Below are 19531 nucleotides of genomic sequence, written 5' to 3'. Positions count from 1 at the left end.
TATATTGAATACACCACGGGTAGCTTGCCAGGCTCTGCCATGCGGGTGGGATACTCTCAGTAGCTTGCCGGGCTCTCCGAGAGGGATGGAGGAATTGAATCCGGGTGCAAGGCAAACTCCCTACCCGCTGTGCTATGGCTCCAGTCCAGCTGCTTATGTATTAAATAAAAATCTGTTAAGGAACTATAGAGTCAAAGACTTCTGGCAGTTTGCCTGCTAATCTGATGCACAGTACTCAAGGATTCAGAAGTTAGCCAGTATCCACTGTAACCAGGGGAACCCATTCACATTGATGAGCTTAGACATCATCCTGGGAAAAACTTTTAATCCATAATAGCTAAGCAGCCAACCAGAAGAAAAAATCAAAGCAATAGTTTAAATAAAACTATTTAATAAAACTATCATAATAAAAATGATATCAATAGAAGATAACTGAAAAAAAGGTAGAAAAATATGAGAAGGATAAAAACTGAATCATAATGCTAAAGAATGCAACAGATAAACTAAAATCTACAATAAAGGAGATAAGCCACAAATGAATGAAGCTGAAAAGTGAATGAGTGAAGTTAAGGTTAGCTGAACCCATGAAAAAACTAGCAAAGAGAAGACAAAATTAAAAATGTGAAGATGGCATATGAGATTTGTGAGATACTATCAATAGGAACAACATTGACATCAAAGTGATTCTATAAGAAGAAAGAGAAAGGGGAAGAATTCTTATCTGATGAGATAATGATCAATAGTCAATAACTTTGCCAAGCTGAGAAAGGAGTTTGAGACAATATGGAGAAGGCTCAAAGAGTTCAAAACAAACAAACAAATCCAACTAAAATATGAACATAGCATACATTATAATTGATGTGGCAAAAATCCAAAATAAACAGGACTTTTTAATCATCATGATAAAGGCAATAAGTCACTTATAATGAAATCTCCATAATACTATTGGGAGATTTTTTTCAGAAGTTTCATTGGCAACTATAAGACACAAATGTGATGATCTATACAAAGTGCGGAATGGAAAAGACAACCAAACTTATTCTACCAAGCTAGATAATAACTCATATTTGAAGGAATTAAGTGATATCAGTTGAATAGCAGTTAAAGACATTGATACCCCATAGATTAGCCCTCTAAAAAACACTGAAGGGACTTCTATAACAGAAAAGGAAATCCCACTGGAAGTACAAGATACCTAAAAAACATAAAATTTGTGGGAGGGAGAAAGGAATCTCTCATTTTCAAGTTTACTCATCCTTTTTTTTTAGTGGTTTCACTATATATTTTTTCTTTCCCTTTATTTTTTTTTATTAGTGAATCACTGTGGGGAGCTGTTACAGACTAACAAACTTTCGTGCTCGCATTTCAGTCATACAATGATCGAGTATTTATTCCTCCACCAGTGCCCATTTTCCACCACCAATGGTCCCAGCATCCTTCCCACCACTCCCACCCCATTCCCCCACTCCCACTTCACCCCACTTCTGTGGCAGGGCATTCCCTTTTGCGCGCTCTCTCTCTTTTTGGGTGTTGTGGTTTGCAGTAGAGGTATTAAGTGGCCATCATGTTCAGTCTATATTCTACCTTTTCAGACCACGATGCACTAAAGATAAAAGTCAACCACACACAGACTGCTGGTGGGAATACAGAATGGCTCAGCCCTTTCAGAAAATAGTATGGACACTTCTCAAAAAATTAGAAATTGAGCTCTCATTGGACCCAGCAATACCACTTCTGGGAATATATCCCGGAGATGCAAAAAAGTTTACTCATTCTTTACTTTTTTCACTATTCAGATAATTTTAAGCTTCAGATATTTTTATTTTCAGTTGCATTTAACAACAGGCTTTATTGGCTGAGACTTTTGAACCCCTGCACCCCCCAGTACTATAGGGGAGGTCCAAAAACAAAGAGCCAAACAAACAAACTCAATGCAAAATCTATCTTGGGTAGCAGAACTCATTTCTGTTTACTTCTTTTATCATTCATTTGAAAACTGGGTCTTTGTGTTACTTATCAAAGTGTCATTGGATTGTCACAGATGTCTCATTAAATTAGGACCTATTCCTGTTGCTAAGATAAGACTAACATCTTTCATACCCACTTCTGGCTGTTGAGGTCTGTCTATTTACGGTTATATATTTCTTCATCTGCCCAGGTATTGTCCCGTTCACTAACGTCAAATATTTTGTTAGCCCAAGTTTTGGCACATAATTAATGGCTTTGGGAGACTGTAAACTTTACCAGCCTCAGAAAGAATACAGGAATTTGTAGGGATTATTTAAAATGTAGGACGTGATACATAGTGTATCTCATGGTGATTCAATGGAAGGAAGGAAGGAAGGAAGGAAGGAAGGAAGGAAGGAAGGAAGGAAGGAAGGAAGGAAGGAAGGAAGGAAGGAAGGAAGGAAGGGAGGGAGGGAGGGAGGGAGGGAGGGAGGGAGAAAGGAAGCGAGGAAGGGAGGGAGAAAGGAAGTGAGGAAGGAAGTAAAGAGAAAGAAAAGAAAGGAAAGAAGAAAGAGGAAAGAAGAAAGAAATGGAAGAAAGAAAGAAGAAAAGAAAGAAAGAAAGAAAGAAAGAAAGAAAGAAAGAAAGAAAGAAAGAAAGAAAGAAAGAAAGAAAGGAAGGAAGGAAGGAAGGAAGGAAGGAAGGAAGGAAGGAAGAAAGGAAGGAGTTAATTTTAGGTCATCATATAAATAATAACTAACAAATAATAACATATTAAGATTGGTGTAAGATGGGTGTATGTTTCCTCTCCAGTCAGATGTTGAAACCCTTGACACTCAAAGTGACAGGTTTTATAGATGGGAGTTTGTGGGGATGTTAATATGATTTTGAAACAGTCATGAGGGTGGATCCTACACAACGGGTCATCAGACATGGCAACCAGGACTGTAACTCCAAGTAAGAGATTAAAAAACAATTGAGTTGCACAATTATTGTATGAGATCATTTTATCTTTATTTACAGTGGTTATCAGGAATATTAGGATATATACTGCTATAAATATTGATTCTAAAAATACAAAGTTATGGAGAAATAAGTATATAGTCTTGAGGTAAGGATCCAACCAGATGAAAGGATAATGATCAAATTCCCTATCAGGATCAGTGTATGAAGAAGAAACAGAAACTGGAATATCACAATTTGCAGTTGTGGATCATCTGTTAACCATGAAAGAATGAAATATAAATCATGGATTGGTTCTTCTTTTCTTTCTGTGAGCCTAAAAATATCTATGTAAAAGAAGAAGACAAATTTTACATCATATAAATGAACTTAGCATAATCTAAAGCAATATTAATCATCTTTATTCTTTTGTGTTTTATTATGGACATCACTATTCTATCTATTAATCTTTTCTTATTTAGTAAAAATTAACTATTTTGCAAAATAATTATGTGGTAGCTTTTATGTTATGTATTTATTTATTTTTAATTTTTTAATTTTATAAAGTAGTTCACAATATTTGACTACATTTAATATTTGAACACCAATCTCACCACCATTACACCTTCCCACCACCATATTTTGGATGTTTCCATCCAGATCCCCAATCCCTGCCCCAAAGCAGAACCGAGATCACATATTTTGTGTTGTTTGTTATGAAAAAGCACTGAAAATGCTACAAAAAAATTTCCTTAGAGGAAAGAGTGTGAAGATTGTTGTATTTCACTCAGAGGCCATTAAGCCCTTCTATAAGAGATCACTAACATGTTGTTTAAGCCTTGTGTGCATATATGTATTATGTAAAAAATATTTCCATGTAAGATTGGTTGCTTCTTACTTTAAGCTCCGTCTTGTGTGGTGCTCTACTCTTGGAGTATGAGTGTTATAAGGTATGAGATGTTGCACAGTCCAGGCGTAGGTTTACTTGTGGATGAGGTTTAGCCTGAGATTGTGGAGAGTGGCCGTGAGTATGGCAGCTCTTGAGTTCTGGAGGTTTTCGGATGCTGGGGCTGGGTCCCTTGGGGCGGGATAGATCTCACGCGCCCCCTGTAGGCTGCCCCAAATGAAAAGGCCTGGCACAAGGTCCAGCAGCCTGGTTATCGTGTGCGTCGTGTTAATCTCCCTTCTAGGAGAGAAGGACATGCAACTCTGGATCGTGGCCGATGACCACTTTTATGTTTTTAATGGTAACAAACTTGCAGTCTCCATCTGTAAAATAAATGATCACAAGCATTTCTTATAAAATATTTTAATGTTCTCATTTCAACTTGTGTTTTATAACTTTTAAGAGTGTGTCCTAGGAATTATTTATACAAAATAGGCTAGACCACTCAGCATTCCCACCACCAGTGAATGAGAATCCCTTTTTCCCCTGCATACACACCAGTACTGGTTATTCTTATTCTTTTGAGGTGTGACAATCTTTATGGTGTGAGATGATTATCTCATTATTGTTTTGATCTTCATCTCCCTGATGGTTAGTGATGAAGAGTATTTTTTCGAGTGCCTTTTTGCCACTTGTATTTCTTCTTTGATAAAGTTTCTGTTCATTTCTTCTCCCCATTTTTGATGGGGTTGGGTTTTTTATTCCTTATAAAGTTCTACCAATACCTTATATGTATCACTTCACTTATCTGATTGGTATTAGGTATATATTTTTCCCATTTGTGGACTCTCTCTGCACCTTGGTCACTTTCTTTTGAGGTGCAGAAGCTTCTTAGCTTAATATAGTCCCATTTGTTCATCTCTGCTTTCACTTGTTTGGTCAGTGGTATTTCATCTTTAAAGATGCCTTTAGCTTCAGTGTCATAGAGGGTTCTACTTATGTTTCCCTCCATGTACCTTATGGATTCAGGTCTGATATTAAGGTCCTTAATCCATTTTGATTTGACTTTTGTCCCTGGTGTTAGACAGTGTCTGAGTTCTCTTTTTGCATGTAGCTGCCCAGTTTTCCCAGCACCACTTGTTGAACAGGATTTTCTCACTCCATTTCACATTTCTTGCTCCTTTGTCAAAGATTAAATGATCATATATTTGAAGGTCTGTATCAGGATATTCAACTCCATTACATTGGTCTGCATGTCTGTCTCTATTCCAATACCATGCTTGTGAAATGTAATTTTATTGTCTTACCACACAATCCAGGGACATATGGAAATACAACAAAAGGGAAAAAAGAGAAATTCTTTTTCAGTGATCAGAATTTCAAAGTGCTAATTATCACCAATGACAGTGGCGACCTACTTTAAATAAAATGAAAAATGTAGAAGCCCTGAGAATTATCACCAGTGATTATAAAAAATCAACAAAATATTTAAGAGAGTTATTAATAGTTCACTTTTCTGGAGCAACACTGAAAAATCTCAAGATGAGTTCAGCAGTACACTTTAACAATTTGCTTCAAGATCATGGTAGAAGTAATTTTAAACTTATTAGAAACCATTTCAGATTTTGGCACCAAGTGCACACATATATGCACACACCAATTTTTATAGTTATATATTAGTTACTAAGTATAATTTATCTTTGGACTGTAAAGGAGAAGTTCAGAATTTTTTAATGGATTTTTTTCAAGTTAACTATATTTTATCTTTTTATCTTAAATTTTTGTTAGTGACAATTCTTTCTCTATCATATGTTAATTTAATATGTTGTAATAGGTGCTGGATAAATAATACAGAGACTAAGAATTTGTGTTATATGCAAGTAAAGTTTGTTTGATCCCCAGCACGGTATGGTTTCCTAAACACCACTTGGGTAACCCAAAATAATGCCCAATGTGGTCCAAAGCTCATCTTCTAGAAAAAAAAATAAGTTAACTAAAAATAAGTGAATGAAAGGTCGCTGTACAGAAAGTTACCTCCAAAACATAGAATCATGCATGCTTCATATGTAGGAGGCAGAAATTTAATTTTTGGCTCCAATATAGTGTTCCTTAGCAATGGTTGGGCATAGCACCTGATTACACTGGTTGTGGAAAACCAAATAAAAATAAAATATTGTGAGTATATATGTGTGTGTGCATATATATACATATATGTATACATATATATTTACATGTATGTATCTGAGTGAACTAAAAGGCAAGTGAGCCTTATAATTTTTAGTTTGATAAAGAGACATGAATTATAAACTGTGTAAACACACAAAAAAAGGGCAGCAGCCCTTTATCTCTCTCCTGCTGCCCTAGTTAGGTAGTCTCATGCCGCTTTCCCCACTCCAGGGAGGTCGATGACGATGGGCAGGTGAAGGAAGGAATGAGGGCCAATCTGGTTGGTCTCAGTTGCAGTTTATTTCATTCCCATCTCCATCCTCCTCTGATTCTCCTCCTGCTTCTTCCTCCCCCATGCTACTTCATTCTCCTTCTCACTCTGGATCTGGATCTTGATCCGGAACCCCCAGCCCACTCTTACAGCCTAGTTAATCCCCAAGCATGAGAGGTTGGGGTTTACACATAGGTGTGGTCACAATCAATAGGGTTACAGTTCTTTCCCTCAGGGCATGTTGCTTCTAGGACAGATTCTCATACAGCAAGATGACCTGCCGAAGGGCGAAATACCATCTAGAGGTGTGTTTCTCCTTTCCTTAGTCCAACAAGTATACATTCATAACATTAGTCATTTTGTATGGACACAATAAGAGATACATTAAACTTATAGAATTGCTCTCCTGGAGCCATCTAGACCTCAGACTACAGTGCTCACACCAGATTAGTCTTTCCTATCCCTATCAGGGTCCTTATCTCATCATTACTTTTAGATCATGACAGCATTGTCCATGACCAAGCTCTTAACTTATAGTTAAGAATCGTGGCACTTTGGCGTGGCCCATTTTGATGTCAGGGTAGCTCACAGCTTGACCTGGGTCCTTTCAATCCCTCTTTGGGACCCTGCATTTGAGGTGCTAGGAACTAAGGGCAACTGAGGCTTAAGTTGGGAAAGCAGATAGCCAGGAATGAATAATATTCAAAGCCAATTAAATCCCAAGTTACAAAGTATAATATTAACTGTCTTCCTGTGTCTATACAAAAAAGGACATTGTTTTAAAGTAAACTATTCAAAAGACAAAAGGAGAAGAGAAAGGCAATATTTCACTCATACATACAAAAATCATAGATTTCTGAGGAATCTGACCTTACAAGTTAACGGAGTCTGTTTAGGGGGGGAAAGGTGATAGACTGGTTGGGGAAGGAAGCATAGAGAAGTGGTTACAGAAAAACAAAGGAATGGGAGTGACTCAGGAGCACTTTGATGGGTGTGCCCGATAATCCTACAATAAACTTTTTCATCATTAGGTTTTTGACATACATTCTTCCATCTCCAGCCTCACCAGCTTCCCTTCACCAGTGCTCATAGATTTCCACTCCAACTCCCCCACCAACCCAACACCATTCTGGCATCTTGACAGGCACCTTTTAAATCCAGTTATTAAAATTCCACTGTTGTTGACTCTGTGATTAAAATATTTAACTCTATCCTTCCTTGACATTTACCATGTATTTGAGTCCCCTTGGCCCCTGCCCTGAAAAATATCTTGCTTTGATAAATAAACCCTATATCTGGTAGGTATTTAACTGATAAAATCTCTCTGTAACATTATGATTTCTATACTGGAGCTAAATTTTATAAATTAATAAGTAATAAAGATAAGACACTTTCGTTATATGGTATTTATTGTCTATGATGACATTTTGGTCAGCATACTTTTCAAATTGAGATATAGAATGTATACATTTGACTAAATATATTTATCACAATAAACTTTTCTATTTAAAAAAATTTAATTTCTTACTGTTTTCACCGGGGTCCCTCAGAGGAGGTGGGTTGAGTTTCCATCCCAACCCCGAGCAGAGTTCCTGCAGCTAAAGACCTCTGGAACCCAGCCACAGCCATGCTCAAAGACCCTTTTCACACAACTTCACACATTCGGTTGAGCCTCATGCATGAAGGAACCGGCAGAGGAACCCAGGTGTGTGGGACCTGGGGCTGAGATCTCCAAGTCTGCTCAGATCAGGACTGGGCCTCTTCCTCCCAGATGCCCCATTTCCTAGTAGCTAGGCGGTCACACCCAGGGACTGCCCCCCCCCCCACCCCATATAATCCCATCAACGGCCAACATCCAGACTATAAAATCAATCTCCCGGAAGCGACACTTTACAGCCTAGTTCTCCCTCTCAAGAACCTGGCAAGTTACTGAGAGTTTACTGCCCGCATGGGAGAGCCTGGCAACCCCCCAATGACATATTCATAAGCCAGTAACAATGCTGAGTCTCATTCCCCCTGACCCTGAAAGAGCTCCCAATGAGGCACCATTGGGAAGGATGAGTGAAAGAGAGGCTTCTAAAATCTCAGGGCTAGGACGAGAAAATTGATGATTAACAGGATGATGATGATGATTTTTTTACAGGCTATTAAGTCTGAAATCACCTCTAATCATCTCTATATTCATGATAATGAAAACATTCATCATGATTAAAAGTTTCTTAACACAATATTGCAAATTACTGTTAGAATCCCTCAGGAACCACTTACATTGCTTCTATAACTATGGATTAACTGAAACAGAAAACTTTATATGAATGGAACAATGTAGCATTCCTTTTAGCTAAAATTGTTATTGCAATTCATCAATAGTATTACTGATATTGATGGATTCTTAGTTCTGGTTTAAATGAGGATTTTATTTATTTTTTATTTTTTTTGCTTTTTGGGTCACACCCAGCGATGCTCAGGGGTTTCTCCTGGTTTTGCACTCAGGAATTACTCCTGGCAGTGCTTGGGGGACCATATGGGATGCCGGGGATCGAACCCGGGTCGGCCGCGTGCAAGGCAAACGCCCTACCCGCTGTGCTATCGCTCCGGCCCCGAGGATTTTATGTTTTTATACCACAATTCATTTATTTTTCGAAGAAGCATAGTTGTGTGCAAGTTGTTCTTGACTAAAAAATAAACCTACTGTGAACTTTTGACTACAACTTAATGTGTGGTCATACACTTTTCATCTTAGTAAATAGTAAATAGTGGTTGTAGTATATGGTATGTTTGTAGATGACTATGTCCATTAAAATATTATTCTATACATTAAGAATATTCCGAGTTTTCTAAAATTGTGTATAATATTACATCTCAAACATTTTATTAGAGTTTCAGTTCAAAATAACAATGTATTTTGCTAATATTTTTTCAGGATGATAATTTATTTTTAAATCCCTAATTGGTGCATTGGGATTTTAATTTTAATCATCTGAATCTGATAATGAGCATTTTTTGTATTTACCACAGTTGTATGTGTTTTAAAACATATTTCTCATACTTTTAACTGTTCAGATTTTTATTATTAATGTTAAATTTAAAGTTTAAAAGAATATTCTAAAATTTTAAAAAATATTCTAAACATAATAGTTTCATTTACATTTTATTATTAATTAAAAATTATTTAAATTTACACTTAATGTTTAAAATTTAAATTATATGAATTTTAATTAAAAATTTAATTAAAATAAAACATTTAAATTTTATTACAATTTATATTGCTAATGTTGAATTAAAGTTTTAAAAAATATTCTAAATATCCTATTTTTATTGATGCCCAACAAGTTGTTGCTCTCAGGCCACACAATATGAGAATAGAATTCAAGACCTTGGGTACATAGCTATATAGTACAGTAGGTAGGGCATTTACCTTGCATGTGGCTGAGCAGGATTCAATTCCTGGCACCTGTTGATGTCTCCTGTGTTATATTAGATGTTATTCCCTGAGTATAGAGCCAGAAGTCATCTCTAAGAACCTCCAGGTGTGGCCACAAAAACAAGGGGGAAAAAAAGAATAAAGGCCATTCTATTTAGAAGATACATAATCTATAATTGAACTAACTCTAAACTCCTTTTTTTTGTAGTAATTGGTTTGATGATATTGAACCAGCCAACAGTGCCTAGAGTTGCCTTTTTTAAAAAAAAATCATCAAAAGGACATTGCTTTGAGGAGGAAAATATCTTGAGCTAGACCTGTAATGACTAAAATGAAAAGAAGGTAAATGCTAGTTTTATGTCTAATTAACTAACACATTAAATACAACAAGTTGCACTTATACAAGTCATTATTTAATAAAAACATAGTTTCTAAACATACAATAAGGAGATACTATTTAAAACCCAAATAACAGATTTGAAAGTCAGTTGCTCTATGAAGCAGGGTGAAATACTTTTTACTAAGAAGAATAAAATTGAAATGTAGAACTGAGCAAACGACTAGAAGAGAATCTCCTATTATGTAATGAGGTAGAGAAACAAGCATTATTAGAAAAAAAAAATCCTGAAACAGTTTGCAGTATTCTTTAAAGTTGTTTTTTAGAAAAATACATTTTTTGCAACATATCCCAGAAGACTTGTTTCACCTGCTGGTTCCTTAGGGTATAAATGAAGGGATTTAATAAAGGAGTAATTGAAGTATAGAGCAAAGCTACACCTTTGGATACTGACACTCTTTCTTTTGCAGTTGGTTTTATATACATAAAGATGCAGCTACCATAAGTGATGGAGACAACAATCATGTGGGAAGTACATGTAGAAAAAGCTTTAGTTCTTTGCTGGACGGAAGGGAATTTCAGAACAGTCTTAATAATGCAAGTGTAGGAAATAATTACCAACACCAGCGTGATCACGAGTGTTACCACAGCTAAGATGAAAGACATCAGTTCTAGAACACGTGTATCTGTGCATGATATCTGCAGGATAGGAGAAGTTTCACACATAAAGTGATCAATCACTCTGGAAGCACAGAAATCCAGTTTGAGTCCCATAGCCAGTGGGGGGAAAATGATGAGGAATCCAGTGACCCAAGAGCTGAGTACAAGCTGATAGCACACTTTGGTATTCATAATGACGGGGTAATGCAAGGGTTTGCAGATGGCAACGTAACGGTCATAGGACATGGCAGCCAGGAGATAAAACTCTGTAACTCCAAGTAAAAGAATAAAAAATAACTGAGCTGCACAATTATTGTATGAGATGGTTTTATCTTTAGTCACAATGGTTATCAAGAATCTGGGAATACATACTGTTGTAAATATCATTTCTAAGAATGCGAAATTACGGAGAAAAAAGTACATAGGTGTCTTGAGGCGAGGATCCAGCAGAGTGAGAAGGATAATGATCAAATTCCCCATCAGACTCAGTGTATAATTAAGAAATAAAAATAGGAATATTATAATTTGCAATTGTGGGTCATCTGTTAATCCTACAAGAATGAAATCTAGTTCCATGGATTGGTTCTTCATTTCCTTTTTGTGAACCTCATAAAATCTACATAAGAGAAGAAGACAAATTTAACACGTTGTTATTGAATTTAGTATAAACTACAGTAGTTTTATTATTTTATTCATATTGTGATACAGCCTATTAATTAGCTCTTTTTTATTTTGGAAAAAATAACAGAATTCTTATGCATGTGATTTTCCACAGCATTTATAAGGGTAAGATTTTTGCGTTTTTAATGGCAACATCCAACTTTCAATCTTTGACTACAAAATGGTCATAAACATTTTGTTATAAAAATATTTATTTAACTCCTTGCTATGATTTTCCCTTTTTTCACCTCTGATTTTTAAATGTATAGGAATTAGTTAGACAATTTTTATTATCATAAAAATTGGTTCTAGAACAATGCTACTAAACTTTTAGGAAGAATTCATGCTACTTTTTGTTTATTTTTGACAACTAACTACCTTAGTTTGTACAGACATACAAGACAAATAAAAAATGTGACTGGATATATATACGTAACATCTTTAATATACAGCCATAAAATGACTTCATTAGTAAGATTTATTTGGAAATGTTCACATTCCATCAAAATTCAAAAAAAATCTTCCTGAATTGAACATTCATGTTTAGCTTGTATTGATATATTTCTGTGTGTACATAAAGTAAACACAAGTTTACATAGTTAACTACATTTTGACTTTTATATAATCCAATTTTATTCTCTAACCTGGATATTTAATGCCATCAACTTTTGTGGATAAAAAATATGTGCATATTGCAAATAATTTATTTTGTAAATAATTTCCATATTTTCTAAAATTTATACTCACTTTGAAGTTCAATGATTCGAATGCACATCCACATTGTATTCCAGATAACTTGCATTTTGCAGACTTTTATTTTTAAAGTTATTGTAACTCAAAACTGGAAATAGGGAGTCATTCTTTAAAAGAAAATAAAATCAAATTAAATAGAATAAAAAATAACACCTGAAAATAATTTATGAAATCATCTGATGAAAGATAAGCAACTGTTCCAGGAAAGAGAGTTTATATGGCCAATTGTTGATTTGTAAAATGTTGTATTTTTATCATCTTTGATTTATTATAACCTCTAGGGATCTATGCAAATAAGACAAGGAAAAAAACAGCCTCTGGAGATCAAAATTCCAAAAGTACTAATTATTGGCAATTACTGTGCTAACTTACTTTAAAATAGCCTAAAGTAAAATTATCCCAGTGGATTATAAAAGTGATCATGGAAAATCAACAAAATATTTAAAAGGATCACGTACAATTTATTGTCCTGCAACATCACTGGAAAATCCCAAGTTGATGTTGCTTCCAATTAACAATAGAAGCAACTTTAGACTTATTGGAAACCATGATACACTTTGACACTAGTATGTACATACATACATGCACACAAATAAGTATTAGTTACTAGGTATGATTTACATTTAGATTAAAAAGGAAAGACTTGAATTAATTTTGATGATTTGAAAAGAAAATTTAAGTTATCTGTGTTTTACCTATTAATTATATTTTATCTTAGTACCCATCATTATATCACTGTCATCCTGTTGTTCATCAATTATCTTGAGCGTGAACCAGTAATGTCTCCATATGTCCTAGTCCTGAGATTTTAGCAGTCTCTCTTTAATCGTCCTTCCCAACGGTGCCACATTGGAGGCTCTTTCAGGGCCAGGAAAATGAGACCCATCATTTATACTGTTTTTGGCATATCAAATATGCCACCGGGAGCTTGCCAGACTTTGCTGTGTAGGCAGGATACTCTCAGTAGCTTGCCAGGTTCTCTGAGAGGGAGAACTAGACAATAAGAGGTCATCCACGCTACCAGGAGCTTTGTTTTATACTCTCTGGATCTTGGCAGTTGATGGGATTACACAGAGCCGGGGGTGTGACTACCTAGCTACTGGAAAAGGGGGGGATCTGGGTGAAGGAGGCCCAGTCCCAATCGGAGCAGGCTTAGAGATCTCAGCCACAGATCCCACATACCTGGATTTCTCTGCCGGTTCCTTCATGGGTGAGGCTCATCTGAGCATGTGGAGAGTGGCCTTGAGCATGGCTGAGGCTGGATTCCGAGGTTTTTAGCTGCCAGGGTTCTGCTTGGAGTGGAGAAGGAATCTCAACCCGCCCCCTCCAAGTGGGCCCCATGAAGACAGCCTGGTGTGAGGGCATGAGATTCTGCCATATGTAGTAAAATATTATTTATTAATAAAATAATTTACAAAACATATTTAAACTGGAATGATAGCACATCTGTAGGGTGTTTGCCTTGCACGTGGCTGACCCGTGTTTGATTCCTCTGTCCCTCTCAGAGAGGCCAGCAAGCTACCAAGAGTATCCTGCCCGCACAACAGAGCCTGGCAAGCTACCCATGGAGTATTCGACATGCCAAACTCAATAACAAGTCTCACAAGAGACGTTACTGGTGCCCACTCAGGCAAATCGATGGACAACAGGATGACAATGCTGCAGTGTGCTACAGTGCTGCAAAACATAGTTAAATATAACAAGATTCTTAAAAGTTTCTAGATAATTGATAAGATTGCTTTAATTTGTATTATCTATTGTCCACTAGCTATATGGAAACACATACATTAGTTTCCAATAATAAATATGAATATTGATTTCATCATTCACAGAGCCATATTTAAAATAATAGTAACTACTATAAAAATAGCGCTGATGCATCTAATATCACTTTGTATTACTTAAAAATCTTATAAAATTGTCATAAATGAATATTTATAGTGTAAAAATTATATTTTGATTTTATATTTTTCATCATGCAAATAAACATGTTCTGATTTGTAATTTTGATAAATTGCTCATTGTATATTGCTTACTTTGAAATGTTTGGTAAATTTATAATTTTTATGTTAATTTTTTTAAATTTCAAAATTTTTATTCTGTTTTTTGATACTCCCCTTATGCTAAGCTCATAGTAACTTTTATAATATTTCATATTATTTTAAGAATATTAGTTATTTTGGGGGCTGGAGCAATAGCACAGAGGGTAGGGCATTTGCCTTGCATGTGGCCGACTCGGGTTTGATTCCCAGCATTCCATATAGTCCCCCAAGCACTGCTAGGGGTAGTTCCTGAGTGCATGAGCCAGAAGTAACCCCTGTGCACCACTGAGTGTGACCCAAAAAGAGAAAAAAATAATAGTTATTTGAAACTTAGTTATAGTATTCCATATTTATCAGGGTCAAAGTATAAAGTTAAAAATTTTTGTATTTTGTTAAGACCAGCACATTTGGAAAACAAGTATTTTAACATTCACCTTTATACTTTGTTTCTTTAATGTTTCATATCTCAGTTTTGATTATTATGTTTGTTTCACACATAGCTTTCTTGATTTGGTTATATAGTTTTTATTTTCAGAAAGAGCTCTGATAAATTTTGAGTGGGACACATTACATATTTCCTGTTTTTGAGTAAAATTTGAAATTTTAGTGAAGAGAGCGAGAGAACAGCAGGTAAGACACATGCCTTGCATGTAGACAACCTAGGTTCAAAGTCTGGCACTAACTATGGGCTTCCAATGGCCCTCCTATCTGCTCCCTATTACATGATCCCTGTGGACAAAGCCAAGAGTAAGCCCTGAGAAGAGACCAAATATGGTCCAAATACTTATAATTTTTTTGTTTTACATTTAAGTTCTAGTACTGGAGTGATAGCACAGCAGGTAGGGTGTTTGCCTAGCACATGGCTAACCCAGGTTTGATCCCTCTGTCCCTTCTCAGAGAGCCCAGCAAGCTACCAAGAGTATCCTGCCCACATGGAAGAGCCTGACAAGCTCCTTGTGGCATATTCAATATGCCAAAAACAGTAACAAGAAGTCTCACAATGGAGATGTTACTGGTGCCCACTTGAGCAAGTCGATAAACAATGGGGATAAGAGTGACACAGTGATACATTTAAGTTCTGATCGGTGATTATTTGACTACAACAACATAGTAATTCATAATCTACATAATTCTCTTTTCCCTAGCATTTTTTGGTTTGTGTTTTGTTTTATTTTTAGATTTTTGTAAGGTATTCTCATGTCTCTACTGAGTGTGCTGTTCTGTAAACATATGTGACCACTTTCTATTGATCCTTGAATATGCATTGACGTATTTTTCTGTATATGAGATGCAAGGTATTGATCCCAGGGACACATATATGTGGAATTATAATTTGTAATGAGCCCCATCTCTGCGTTTTCATTTGAACACCCTAGACTTAATGTCCAGTACTGAAGAAAAAGAAAACTATAAAAATGAAGGTAGAGTTGATGAAGAAGGCACTAGTTAAGTTTCAGAATTACTTTATGCAGAGGAATGATTGGCAGGGAGGTCAGAGGTGAGTGACAGAGGGAGAGGGATTGAGGGTTTCTACTATTCCCAGAGGAGAATTATCAGGGACCATGGATCAATAAGAGGCATAGACTGATGATTATCTGCAGTTCTGAAGTTTGTCTTTATCGGTTTATAGAGAAAATCAGCTTCAATTGAATGCTTTCAAAGACACACTGGATCTAACTTTGACCTAGAATCAATTCCCAAATCCTTATGTAGTAATTACAATGAACTAATTTTGCATTATGAGAATCCCCTTCACTGGTAGACAACCAGGGGAGAGTTATGGGCACTAAGTAGGTGAAGACATGATTTGCACTATTCATAGAAAACATTACATGCTCCTAACAATTCTAAGAGAAACACATAAGGTAATAAAAGGATGGGATCAGAAAAATCAGGATGTCCAGACCTCAAATGAGCAAGTACATAACAGTATTGTGGAAATTTCCACTAAAAGCCAGTCAACCAACAAACATTGAGAAGTGAGAACACACTAGGATATGATGCTAGTGGACCGAGCAGAGCTTGTTCTCCAAAAGAACTGGATCAGAACAAAGGCAAAAGCTCCATTTTACAGAATATCTGTTGATTGTTAGGGCATTTTCAGGCAGGAGAGGACAGAAGAAAGACTTCCAAAGCATATTATTTTGCAAAGCAGACTCTGAACCACCTCAAGAATATGAATGCATTTGGATCTCAGGTTGTTGGGGTCTCAGCAGCCAGCCTGAGACTTTGACTAAGCCCCCTGCCCCTGAAAGCAAGAGCTGGGCCCTGTTTACAGGGGCCCAGGGGCCCTGCATTCCACACACTCCAGCATTCCACACACAGGAACTCTGGTTGAGGAGACAATGGGGTGAGGGGTGTGACAGTTTACATTTGCCTGAGCTAGTTAACCCGGCCCTGAGATTGAGGAATACAAACCATTAACTAGCATCTGTACTGAGCTCCATGAGCTAATTGAGATACATTCATGGAATGCCCCCCCACCCCCAACCCCAGATTGTGTGCATAAAAACCCCTGTGTAAGAATCAATAAAAGGAGTTTGCTTGACCACCAGGCTCCCCAGCTCTGCTAGGTGACCTTCTTTCTCGGTTGGTTTCTTTCCCGGCTGTAGGAATCCCTCGGCGAGCAGAGGGCCAGGCAGAGGCTTCTCCCCTTCCCACTCCCTCTCCCATAGGGAGTGAGTCCGGTGACTTCGGGGCTCATATTCCAGCGTGCCGGGGTTGACTGGCCAGGACCCCGACATCAGGTTGCCAACATAATAAAATGAGACTATGACCATGTCAAGCACATTTGAATGCAGTCCATGGTTCTGTCATGTCACCCTGACTCAGCAGCCCCTTGACAGGTGCCGTTAGCTTGCTTGCAGTTAGCCTGTTTGAAATATGGGCAGGGTCTCTTTTCCTTATAATTCATTAGTGTGCCCCCTTATAGAATACACTCTGCCCCAGAGAGTGGGTTTCAGTTCTTAAATGAAATCTTTTGCCTGCTCTCTGTCTCTGAGTGTCATAAATCCTTTCCCAGTGATACACAGCAAAGGAGCAGAACCTGGCTGTGGCAGTGAAGGCTTACTCTGTTGTAGAATAGAAAGTGTCAAAACTTACTGTACAGGAAAGGAAAAGGATTATTCTCACGCATCTAAAGACAAATAAAGGAGCTGTGCCACTTCGACCCAAATCAACCTCCACCTACTAGATTCCTGACAAAGAGAGATGTTTGAAAATGGGTGTGTTCCTAATTAGAGAGAGAGAGAACAAAAGGGAATACCCTGCCATAGTGGCAGTGTGGGGTGGGGGGAGACGGGACTGGGGAGGGTGGGAGGGATGCTGGGTTTACTGGTGGTAGAGAATGGGCACTGGTGAAGGGATGGGTTCTCGAACTTTGTATGGGGGAAACATGAGCACAAAAATGCATAAATATGTAACTGTACCCACACGGTGATTCACTAATTAAAAATAAATAAATTATAAAAAAATAAAATTAAAAATTAAAAAAAAAAGAAAATGGGTGTGCAGTTTCCTGCCCCGACGTTGAGGCATGTGATGGTGGCTCTAAGAACTAAGAAGGAAAATTAACAGAGGTCTTCCACTGATAAAGACAAAGGGCTTGGTTTTACAGGTGGAGCATTTTTCATTTTTGTATCTTTTTTTTTTCTTCGGGACTGAAAAGAACTAAATTCCATCCAGGTCTCCTGAGACTTATGTTGGCATGGCTCAATGCCTATCACCAGCAGTTCAAGTGGGAATAGGTATATTTCATCGATCATCACCTATGGACATGGCAGGTTAATTACCTGCCCAGCAGGAACTTACTCAGGTCTTTCCTTCAGGTGCAGGAGTGAGTAGGACTCATCACAATCCTTTCTTTTTTTCTGTGGCTTCCCCTAGTTTATTCTCAGGAAAGGAAAAAAATAGCAAGTTTAATAACAAATGCTGCCTGGATCCTTTTATCTATTATTGTGTGGGCAGAACACACAAGCTCAGAAAACAGATTTCTAATATAAACACACTGTCACTGTCATCCTGTTGCTCATCAATTCGCTCGAGCAGGCACCAGTAATGTCTTCATTGTGAGACTTGTTGTTATTGTTTTTGGCATATCAAATATGCCACGGGGAGCTTGCCAGGCTCTGCCGTGCGGGTGAGATACTCTGGGTACCTTGGCGGGCTCTCTGAGAGGGGTGGAGGAATCGAACCTGGGTTGGCTGTGATTTGGAGAATATTCTTTGTCTAGTTTGCTTCTTTCAGATGTCCTTAAGCAGGGAAATTATCTTGCATTGTTTAGTTGGTTCTTAAATATAATCACAAGTCCTCATAAAGGAAAGGAAGATGAATATTTCACAGACGGAAGAAGAGAAGGAACTATTAATTTAGAGATAGAGATGAAATAATTTGAACACAAAACAGAGAGAGCTAGCAGATTCCAGAAGTAGACATGGTGATTTCCCCTCGTGTTTTAGAAGGAGCGGGACCCAACAATATTTGATTTTGACCCAGTGAAACCTCTTTTAGGTCTCCAGAATTGTCAAAGAATAAATTTTACTGTTTTAAGCAATCCATTTTTCCCCATATTTTGTTTGTATCCACAGAAAGCTAGGAAAATATGAAACAAATGGCAATATATACTGTCACTGTCACTGTCATCCCATTGTTCATCAATATGCTCGAGCGAACACCAGTAACAATCTCCATTGTAAGACTTGCTGTTACTGTTTTTGGCATATCGAATATGCCAAGGTAAGCTTTCCAGGCTCTGCTGTGCAGGCAAGGTACTCTCGGTAGCTTGCCTGGCTCTCCGAGAGGGGTGGAGGAATCAAACCTGGGCCAGCTGCATGCATGCAAGGAGAATGTCCTTTCTTCTCTGGGTTGCAATTATCTATTCAATCTTATTTTAAAAATTAAAATTTTTTTAAATTTTAGAATTTTAAAAATTCTGTAAAAATTATTTCCATATATGGAACTTTAATAGTTTATTTACCTGATATAAATAAACTAAACCATTTGTATAATAACATTTATATAACAGAAATAATTTTATCTATTTTATTACCCAAATAAACTAAAATAATTATAGAAATCTTTCATTTCAATTATTTGTAGAATGTAATATTTTTCAGGTATGGCATAATTTGACTTGCTAAGTTAATCTGGGGCTGGAGCGATAGTGCAGCGGTAAGGCGTTTGCCTTCACGAGGCCGACCTGTTTTCGATTCCTCCGCTCCTCTCAGAGAGCCTGGCAAGCTACTGAGAGTATAGAGCCTGCACGGCAGAGCCTGGCAAGCTACCCGTGATGTATTGGATATGCTAAACACAGTAACAATAAGTCTCACAATGAGATACGTTACTGGTGCCCGCTCAAACAAATCGATGAGCAATGGGATGACAGTGAAGTTAATCTGAACTGCCACATTTTTTCTTAAAAAATTAAGTAACAAAATAAGAAGTT

The 19531-nt window shown here is 37.1% G+C and overlaps 1 protein-coding gene across 1 annotated transcript; it reads right to left on the bottom strand.

Annotated features, from left to right (window-relative positions):
• Window positions 1–10282: 10282 nt before the first annotated feature.
• On the bottom strand, window positions 10283–11224 carry LOC101538852 (olfactory receptor 6C6). Its single transcript, XM_004601573.2, has one exon. The coding sequence runs from the start codon at window positions 11222–11224 to the stop codon at window positions 10283–10285; it is 942 nt and encodes a 313-aa protein (XP_004601630.1).
• Between the last annotated feature and the right edge of the window lie 8307 nt (window positions 11225–19531).

The sequence above is a fragment of the Sorex araneus genome, chromosome 2 (assembly GCF_027595985.1).
Source record: "Sorex araneus isolate mSorAra2 chromosome 2, mSorAra2.pri, whole genome shotgun sequence".
Taxonomy (NCBI): Eukaryota; Metazoa; Chordata; class Mammalia; order Eulipotyphla; family Soricidae; genus Sorex; species Sorex araneus.
This window is presented reverse-complemented; position numbering and strand designations above follow the sequence as displayed.

Excerpts from the sequence above, each read along its gene's own strand:
- LOC101538852 (XM_004601573.2), bottom strand. The coding sequence starts at position 11,224 with ATGAAGAACCAATCCATGGAACTAGATTTCATTCTTGTAGGATTAACA.